This window comes from Rhincodon typus, chromosome 3 (genome assembly GCF_021869965.1).
Source record: "Rhincodon typus isolate 14 chromosome 3, sRhiTyp1.1, whole genome shotgun sequence".
Taxonomy (NCBI): Eukaryota; Metazoa; Chordata; class Chondrichthyes; order Orectolobiformes; family Rhincodontidae; genus Rhincodon; species Rhincodon typus.
The window spans coordinates 101,682,079-101,692,615 of record NC_063334.1 but is presented as its reverse complement, the minus strand read 5'-3'; the positions used below and the strand labels follow the sequence as shown (position 1 = coordinate 101,692,615).

General features: G+C 39.3%; 1 protein-coding gene across 2 annotated transcripts in view; it reads left to right on the top strand.

Annotated features, from left to right (window-relative positions):
* cdk7 (cyclin-dependent kinase 7) overlaps positions 1–10,537 on the top strand; it is a 44,512-nt gene that overhangs the window by 14,919 nt on the left and 19,056 nt on the right. For both annotated transcript variants that reach the window (XM_048595108.1, XM_048595107.1), the window contains exons 2-3: positions 5,007–5,066; positions 9,868–9,901. In XM_048595108.1, coding sequence (XP_048451065.1) covers positions 5,007–5,066; positions 9,868–9,901 — 94 coding nt within the window. The remainder of the gene's footprint in view (positions 1–5,006; positions 5,067–9,867; positions 9,902–10,537) is intronic.

Here is a 10,537-nt window from a genome sequence, read left to right as displayed (position 1 = left end):
TTGGCCTGCTGTGTTCATCCAGCTCTACACCTTGTTATCTCAGATTCTCCAGCATCTGCAGTTCCTACTATGTCTGAACTTTTTATTGTGTTGTCTCTGGCAAATATATCCTGCCTTAGGTATGAAGACTAAAACTGTACACAGTACTCTTATCAGAGCCCAATATAATTTACTCCATCTTTTCACAAGGCTAATATATCATTTTGTTCTTCTAATTTCTTGTGCCTGCATGTTAACATTTACGATATTGTGTATAAAGACACACTGTTCTTATGAATACTAACATGTTCCATTCTCACACCTGTCAGTAGGAAAAATGGAAAAGCATATTCTTTTAACAATGTAAAAAACTTCACAACTCCCCATTATATTTCACCTGCAATGTTCTTGATAGTCATTTAGCCTATTTATATACTTTTCAATCTCCTTGACCTTGCTATAACTTGTTTTCCCATTCAGCTTTGTATTAGCATACTTGACTGTATTACATTCAATGCTGTCATCTAAATCATTGATATAGGTGGTAAGTTTTGTGGTTCAAGTATTGATCTTTATCGTATCATGCTTGTAGCAGTGTATCAATTCACTAAAGACCCACTATTTCTACCTACTGATTTCTATTTGTAACCTATTCTAAATCCAATATACAACTTTCAACCCCATTTGCACTAATTCAGTCCGATAACCTTTTGTGTGATAAGAGATCAAATCCTTTTTTAAAAAAAAAGTCAAATATGTCACACCCACTGGTTTTACCTCATCTACCCGATCAGTTATGACCTCAAATACTAACAGGTTTGTCAAACAAAGTTTGTTTTTGGTGAAACACAATGCAGATTTGTCAATTGTATTACGATTTTCTACGTGTTCTGTTGGCAATCTCTAACAATAGATTCAGTGCAGCTGATGATATGCTAAATTTAAAACCTCCCTCTTTTCTTGAATAGCAAGGGCTGTGTTTGTTACTTTTGAATCCATTTCCTTATCTCTTTCTCCCACTCTCCTCAATCCAAGCACCGTAAAACTGCTGAATTCTAAGCCTTTTCAGTTCTGAAGAATTCCTATTGGACTCGAGCATCAACTCTGCTTCTCTCTCCACAGATTCTGGCAGACCTGCTGAGTTTCTCCAGCATTATGTTTTTATTTCAGATTCCCAGCATCCGCAATATTTTGCTTTTATTATGGGAAACATCCTTCCTATATCTAACCTGTCAAACCCTGTAGGAGTATTGTATGCTTCAATTAAATCACTTTTCTCTTTCTTCTAAACGTCAGAGAACATAGGCCCAGTCTCAATATCTCATGAACAGTTCTGTCAATTCAGGGATCAGTCTGGTGAGTCTTTATTGAACTCCCTCTATTGCATGTGTATAATTGGGAAAGAAGAACAAAAATGGTATCACCAAGGCTGGATACAATTGTAGCAAGACTCCTTCATTCCTGTACTGAAATCCTCTTGCAATATTAAGTATGAACAAACCTTCTTAATACAGCTCCTACAGTGTACTTTTCTCTCCTTCAAGTCATAATAAGATGTGAATGCTCATGCCAGAGTTGGATCAATATGCAAGTTGTCATAATGAACACATTCACTTCTCATTGTACTAGAATTGCATATAAAATATATTTTAAAAATTAGTCCAAATTCTCTAATGTTGAATGAACCATTTGGGAACTAACAAACTGTGTTGAACGGTATATGTTCAGGATGTAAACAGTGTACTGTTTGAGTATCTATTCATACCCTAATGTAATCTATTGTTAAATATGCCCAGGCATAAAAATAAAATCAGAATGAATATTTCACAGTGTCTGGAAATAATCAACAAGTGATGCTTTATGGTGGAGAAAGTACAGAGGGAAACAGAATATTTCAGTTCTGGAAAACATCATGATACAAATGGCCAGGTTCCAAAAGGACAATGGCTCACATAGGCATTTCAAATTAAAGGGGACTCCGTTGTTTTGTTCGAGCAACTAAACTGCACAGTATTCAGCTTTTGAATGCTTCTCTTTGTCCTTCTAGTACTGACTGTGAACAAATTGAGAGATTAGCATGGTTCATGCACTTTTCTGTCTGTAATAGTTTAAAGTGGAGGTAGATACAGGGGAGACGTCATAGACTCTTTACTCAGATTGTGTCGGGGCGTGGAATGCATTGCCGGAGAAGGTAGTGGAGTCAGCCTCATTAGAGGCATTTAAGCGGCTATTAGATAGGCATATGGATGATAGTATAAGGTAGAGGTGGAGGTTAGATAGACCTTAGGATTAGGGTAAAAGTTCGGCACAACATCGTGGGCCAAAGGGCCTGTACTGTGCTGTACAGTTCTATGTTCTTTTACTTGAGGCAGTTTCACGTTAACTTTCAGTAATTTATGAACAAGGACACCTAAGTTCTTTTGCTTATCAACATTTCCTAATTGCTCACTTTTGTATTTCTATTTTTCCAATCAAAGTGGATAATTTCATGTTTTGCCACATTGTATTCTACCTGCCGTTCTTACCCACTCATTTAGCCTGACTAAATCCCCTTAAAATGTGTATACGTCCTTCTCACAATTCACATTGTGCCTCGGGTGAGTGTGCAAGACATTTATGCAGTACTTGAGACAAATATAGCCATGATGTTACTTTGCATTTTAATGTAATTTGCAAATCATATCCATGATCAAATATTACTTTGCAAAATTGAACATACATTTAGACATGAAATCTATTTCAGTTCAATCTATTCTGCAGGTTTTTTTAGGTGTTACTGGAGATTTTGGGAGAGCAATCAAGTCAACTACTGTTTAAATGCTTGGTGTTTAAACAGATCCAATTATTGATGCCACCTGAATGGCTCCATTGGCATATTTGGGCAATCAGAAATATGTCTAGTAGGAACTACCTAGATTGTAGTGAGTACTTTTGCTTTGAGCACTATCTTAAAACCATACTCTTCTAAATTTTTTTGGAAACAATATTCATGTGAAATTGAATCTGATAGTCAATTTTGACAGGAACGTAGAAATAGAAAAAATAAACTTTCTATCTTGTTAATATATTTGTACATGAACATGGAATTCATCTGTAAAATTGCAATTGAGAGAAAAAAATTTTGATAATTACGTTGCCCCACCCTGCTGGAGTTTAATTGCAAGTAGCTGTGCCAAAGGCCAGAAAGATCGCTAATTCAAATCCCAAACATTTATGACAATTGATCTCCTCCATATTAGCAGTGTGCGCATTTTGATTAGTCTTAGCTTCCCTGACCAAACCTGGGTATAATGCCTCCTGGTGTTAAGCAGCCAATCAATATCCTATGTTTAATCTTGTGTAAGGTAAAGTCGCATAGTCCCAGAGGACCATAAGGCTGTTCTCTTATTGGAGAGAGACTGGTAGTAATTTAACCTGAGGATCACTATACCTCAGGCAAGGGGTGAGGGTCAGAAGATAGGAACTTCATGGTGACTCCAGTTGCTATGGGAATTGAACCCATGCCCTCAGCATCACTCCACATCATGAACCAGCTATCCACCCAACTTAGCTAACCAGTGTTGGGGTTGAGTTAGATCATTTGGCTGGACAGCTGATTTGCAGTGCAGAGTGGTACTGCAAAATGACAATTTAATACTGTATTGAAGCCTTTGAGGGGAAAGGTTAGGAATAATTTCCAGAATATCTGCAAAATAAGCTTTAGTCTAATGGCACCAAGGAAACAAAACAAGTGTTACGATCCCACTGGACAATTCACATCCCATTGTGAAGCCTGACTTGATATATCATATATTTAATTTTTGCAGTTAGCTAAGACAACATGAATCTCTGAAACATTCACACAAGACAACAGATGTTCTTTAACAACAGAACAAAACCATATATTTAGGAAGCAGAAAGATCTTAACGCAGACATCAGAATAACATTTCAAACTGTTTCCCATCCTGCCCATAACAGGGACTCAATCCTGGAAAAATGGTACTCCTATTTCAGGAGCAAATTACTGCAGAAGCTGGAATCTGTACTTTTGTTTTCAGTTTTTCCTAGTTCATCTTTTAAAAAATAGTTTACTTGGTTGACATTCCACAGTTTCTTTAACTTGAACAATAGGCATATTTTACAATTTGTTAAGTCAGCTGGCAGGAAGCTTTCAGAATTCTAATGGCCTAAACTTTCTTAGTTTTAACAATTTTAAGACTCCTGGCTTTGAAGCTTCATAGAATAGAAACCACTTCTGCTGAAGTGACTAGTTCACTTATCTGTCCTGATTCCCCTGCTAGGAGAAACTGTTTAACCTTCTGGAGTGAATTCTGCTGAGGTAAAACTTTGAACCTTCTGCTCTGAAGTCAAAGCTAAACTAATTGCTTTAATGTGCTTACTCTGCCTGTCATAAGCCTAACAATGTTAAAGAAAAAAACTTATCAATTAACGCTGCAGGCAGTCACTGCAATTGCATGCTTTCTTGGAACTAATACATTTAGGAGGTTGTTCCAGATTACCTTCTGACCTATATTAAATAAAATCTCAGGACTGATCACCTCCATCTGCCTCTGTTTTGAAATGCAAATCCTAAAATATAATACTCCTAAATATCTCACATGCCAGTCATTTGTGAGCTCAGTGACTTGGAGAATTTAAACTGTTGGTCATAAGAGAGTTAAAAAATTATATACTGATTTTCTGTACCTGCTTCTATTGCAGAACTCTTTCTAGTCTGCATTTGGTACATCATTGCATTGTTTTTGCAATCTGTTTTGTCTAACTTTAAAAATTTAGATTAGCTATAGAATTGCCATTAAGTCTGAATGTTGCAGTGGCTCATCTGTTGGGTTTGCCCCCATTCTTTCCAATTGCTGTTGGGTTACTGTTTTGTGGAGCTATATTTTACACACATATTGGTTATGAAAATTAGCTATTTTGTTCACTTACTCGTGTCATTTATATTTGGTAGTATTGTTTTACAGTGTGGCTTTTTCCCCTACACTAACTCATGCAGTTATTTTTTTTTTTTATTTTCAATTTTTAGTTTGCCACTGTTTATAAGGCAAAAGACAAGAACACAGACAACATTGTTGCAATAAAGAAGGTAAGTACAGCTTTCAGCAGATTTTTTGTGGTAATTTGGTACAATAAAACTTGAGTATTGCTGAAAAATGGCAAAGCTTTTTGTCAAAGCTTGTTGCCTTGCAATAATTGATAAAGGGACAATTAGCAAGAATGCTAATTTAAGGGAGAACCAACATTTATGCTGTTTAAGAGGAGAGTGCTATTGGTTGACACGGGGCCTCTGGTAGAGGCATTGCAATGAAGCATACAACAGTTAACAATGATTGGCAAATAACTGCCAGGCTTTGTCTAAATTTTAAAGTAGGGATGTTTGAATCTGATTTCCCACATCAATGCCTTGAACAATGAGCCAATGAATGGCTATCACCTATTTTGAGTTGAAACAGGTGCAGTGTGTGTCAATGTTCCTTCTGTCTGTCAAGGTCAGGGCCCTGTATTGTGAACAGTGGGGTAGGAAATGAAATTTTAATGCATACGTGTGTGTAGTGATTTACTTTTGATGGGAAGAATGCAGAGAAACAATATAAAAACGAAGGGTACAATTCTAAAGAGGGTTCAATGGTACTGTGCGGAACGCCCTACCATAGCCTGGGGGATTTCTACTGTCCAGAAGCTGAACTGTACCAGCCATATAAGTACTGTGGCTACACCAACAGGTCAGAAGTTGGCAATTCTGAGTTGAGAAACCCACATCCTGTCTCTGCAAAACCTGTCCATCATCTATAAGGCATGAATTACTTGAATGTTCTCCCCTTGCCTGGATGGATACAGCTCCAACAACACCTGAGAAACTTGACACCATTGAGGACAAAGCTGCCCACTTGGGTGCCACTTTATTCACCACCTGAATGATTCAGTCCCGCATCACCAACTCAGTAGCAGTAATGTGTACCATCTAAAGATGCACTACAGTAATTCATCAATGCTCCTTTGATAGCACCTTAGCTAATCTGCGACAACTACCTTATAAAAGGGTAATGGCAGCAGATGTATAGTAACTCGGTCACGGCAACTACCCTTTGAAGCCACAAACCATTCTGACTTGGGACTATATCACCAGTCCTTTGCTGTTAGTGGGCAAAATCCTGTAAATCAATTCATGATGGCAATGTAGATAGATGGACTGCAACAATTCACGATTATGGCTCACTATTCGCCATCTCTAAGTTCACTTGAGTAAAAAGTGTTGGTCTAACCAGCAACACCCACTTCTCTGAATGAAAATATGAGCACAGGGACATAAACTGTTGAAAATGGCAGGACAGGTTGAGAAAGCAGTAAATAAACATTATGGGCTTTATCAGTAGATATATAGAATTCAAAAGCAAGGAAGTTAACTTGAACGTCTATAAAACATTGATTTGGCCTCCAGTGGAGTATTGTCCAAGGACTCCAATTCTGTGCACTGCACTTTAGGAAGGATGTGAACACATCAGACAGGATGCAGCAAAGATTCGCCAGAATGGTTCTACAGTTGAGGAATTGTAGTTACATAGGAAAATTAGAGAAGTTAGGACAGTCTTAGAGTTAGAGTCATACAGCACAGAAACAGACTCTTCAGTTCCACCAGTCCATGCTGAACATAATCCCAAATTAAACTAGTCCCACCTGCCTGCTTCTGGCTCATTTCCCTCCAAACCTTTCCTATTCATTTACTTATCCAAATATCTTTTAAATGTTATAATTGTGCCCACGTGTACCACTTCCTCAGGAAGTTCATTCCACATGTGAAGCACCCTCCTATCTTTTTTAAATCTCTCTCCTCAATATGTCCCCCATAGTCTTGAAATACCCCATCCTAGGGAAAAGACACCTACCATTAATCCTATCTATGCCCTTCATGATTTTATAAACTTCTATATGGTCACCTCTCAACTAGTGGAAATAATATCACAGCCTATCCAGCCTTACTTTAAATTCAAATCTTCCATACCCAGCAACATCCTGGTAAATCTGTTCTGAACCCTCTCCAGCTTGATAATATTCTTCCTATAATTTGGCGACCAGAACTGGACAGAGTCTTCTTAGAAAAGAGGTTGAAAGAAGTTTTCATTCAAAACAATGACGGATCCAGACATAACAGATAGGGAGAAACTGTTCCAATTGGTGGAAGGATTGAGAACCAGGCAGCTGGTATATCTGAGTGGGGTACATGAGGAAAGGACCCCATGGCAAGCAGACAAAGCTAGATTAATTGGATTTGAAGCATTGGTTCTTGCTCTACCACAGAGAAAAGAGCTAGCTGTTTGTTGAATCTCTGTTAAGTAGTCAAAGTCTTTTCTTAAATTTAATATACACATTGCTGGTAAAGTTTACAAAATATATAAAAGATGATATCAATGGTGAATAATATATTAAACAATTAAAACACATTAAAGATGATTGAGAGTAGACTGATGGGGCAGTAATTGGCTGGGTTGGATTTGTCCTGCCTTTTATGTACAGGAAGTACCTGGGCAATTTTCTACACTGTCAGATAGATGCTAGCATTGTAAATTATACTGGAAGAGCTTGGCTAGGGGATTGGCAAGTTGTGAAGCGCAAGCCTTCAGTAGTATTGCTGGAGTGTTGTCAGGGACAGTATCCAATGTCTCCAACTGTTTCTTGATATTACATGGAGTGAATGAAGACTGTTATCTGTAATGCTGGGGACCACTGGAGGAGGCCAAGATAAGTCATCTACTCGGCACTTCTGCTGTGAAGGTTTCAGCCTTAACTTTTGCACTTATATGTTGGGCTCTCTCATCATTGAGAATGGATTCTATTTGTGGAGCCTTTTCCTCAGTGAGTTGTTTAATTGTCCTCCACCATTCACAATTTGATGTGGCAGGATTGCAGAGCTTAGGTCTGATTCGTTGGTTATGGGATCACCTAGCTCTGTCTTTCACTTGCTGCTTATGCTGTTTGGTGTACAAGTAATCCTATTTGGTAGCTTCATCAGGTTGACACCTCATTTTCAGGTATTGATCCTGCCATGCCCTCCCACACATTCCATTGAACCAGGGTTGATCCCGGCCTGATGGTAATGGCTGAGTGGGGATGCCGGGCCAGGAGGTTGCAGATTGTGCTGAACTATAATTCTGCTGCTATTGATGACACACAGCGCCTTGTGAATGTCCGGTCTTGAGTTGCTAGATCTTTTTGAAGTCTGTTCTATTTAGCATGGTGATAGTGCTGCACAACACAATGGAGATTATTCTCAATGTGAAGGCAGGTGTTTGTCTCCACAAGGACTGTGCAATGGTCACTCATACCGATAATGTCAAGGGCAGATGCATCTGCAGCTGGCAGATTGGCAAGGATGAAGTCAGGTATGTATTTCGCTCTTGTTGGTTCCTTCACCACCTGTTGCAGATCCAGTCTAGCAACTATGTCCTTTAGGATCTGACCAGCCAAATCAGTAGTAATGCTGCTGAGCTGCTCTTGGTGTTAGACATTGAAATCCCCCAACTAGAGTACATGTCGTGCCCTTGCCATCCTCAGTGCATCCTCCAAGTGTTGCTCAACATGGAGGAGTACCAATTCATCAGCCAAGGGAGGATGGTACATGATAATCAGCAGTAAGCTTCCTTGCCCCTGTTCAGCGTGAAACCTTGAGACGTTAAGGGGTCTGCAGTCAATGTTGAGGACTCCCAGGGCAACTGTCTCCTGCCTGTATACCACTGTGCTGCCTCCTCCGTTGGGTCTGACCTGCCAGTGGGTCAGGACATATATAAGGATGGTGATGGTGGTATCTGGGACATTGCCTGTAAGGTGTGATTCTGTGAGTGTAACTATGTCAGGCACCAATTTTGGCATTAGCCCCTGGATGTTTGTAAGGAGAACTTTGCAGGGTCGACAGGGCTGTCTCAGCCATTGTATTTTCCGGTGCCTAGGCCGATGCCAGATCCAGATCTGTCCAGTTTTATTTCTTTGAGACTTTGTAGCGATTAATATAACTGGCAAATGAATTCTCAAAGTTCTGCAAGTTCCTGCTGTAATTCTCGACCTTTTAATCTCTCTTCCACCAAAATTTGAACCTTGATTGAATACATTTTTGAAACGTTTGAGAGAGTCTATAAACGTTAAAAGTCCTAAATTGAGTTTTTAAGACGAGGAGAGCCTTTCCCTGCGTTTCAGGGATAGAGACAGAAAATCTGCACTTGTTAGGGAAGTTCCTAGTTTCTGAACCGTGGGGTTTTACTGGAGGTTCTGAACAAAGACAGTTTCTGGAAAGAGCTCTTACATTCCTGAAGAAACTGTTGTTGATCATTAGCTGAAGCAACCTAGTGTATCGATGACTGAAAAGAAAAAATACTGGAAATCCCAGCGGGTCAGGTAGCATCTGTGGAGAGACAGCAAGCCAACGTTGCGAGTCTAGGTTACTCTTCACCAGAGATCTGATGAAGAGTCATTTAGAACCCAAATGTGAGCTTGCTGTCTCTTCACAGATGCTACCTGACCCGCTGTGATTTCCAGCATGTTTCGTTTTCACTATAGATACCAGCATCTGCAGTAATTTGCTCCTATACTGTGTCAATGGGATCTAATAGATCCGCTGCAGAAAGTACAAAAAGCTTGTGTGAGCCTGTTTGGCGCTTTGTCCATAGTTTGCCTTCCCCTTATCTGCACTTTGTTCTAGAAATGATATAGGTATTCAGTAGCAACCTAAAGAAATGGAAGAACCACAGTTGCAACCCTTAGAGCAGAAAATTCACAGAGGACTAGTTCCATATTGAAAGCAACGTAAATTTGTTGGCAACATTGTGATGTTACAACAAAATATTTCTCTGCTTAAAATCACTTCATCTCTGTTTTGTATTTGCTTTATTGTCCTCCAGATTAAAGTTGGGCACAGATCAGAAGCTAAAGATGGTAAGTAATGAAGTATTCTATTTGATTCAGACTTCAAGGTCCTTTTACAGTGGGCTGAGGCTTTCTAAAAATAATTAGATGTTTCAGTAAGGAAGGCAACAGTAACCTGGTCAATCTTTAAGAAACTTAAAGGTGTTAAACATGTAAACATTGAAGATAGGAGCAGGAGTAGGTCATTTGACCCTGGAGCTGGCTCTGCCATTCAGTATGATTATAGCTGATCATTGAGCTGAATATCCTAATTCTTCCCCCGTCCCACAGCCCTTAATCACTTTAACCATCAGCTATATCTACCTTCGTGAAAGCACGACGTTTTGGCCATAACTATTTCTGTGGTAGTGGCTCACCACTCTGAGTGCAGAAATTTCTTCTCATCTCAGTTTGAAGATAAGTCAGAGAGTGGTGAATCTATGGAATTCATTGCCACAGAAGGCTGTGGAGGCCAAATCATTGAGTATATTTAAGATGGAGATAAATAGGTTCTAAATTGTCAAGGCAATCAAGGGTTAGGGGGAGAAAGTGGGAGATTGGGTTTGAGAAACTTATCAGCCATGATTGAATGCCAGAGCAGTTTGGATGGGCTGACTGGCCTAATTTCTGCTCCTATGTCTTATGGTCTTATAAGGGATGAACCTT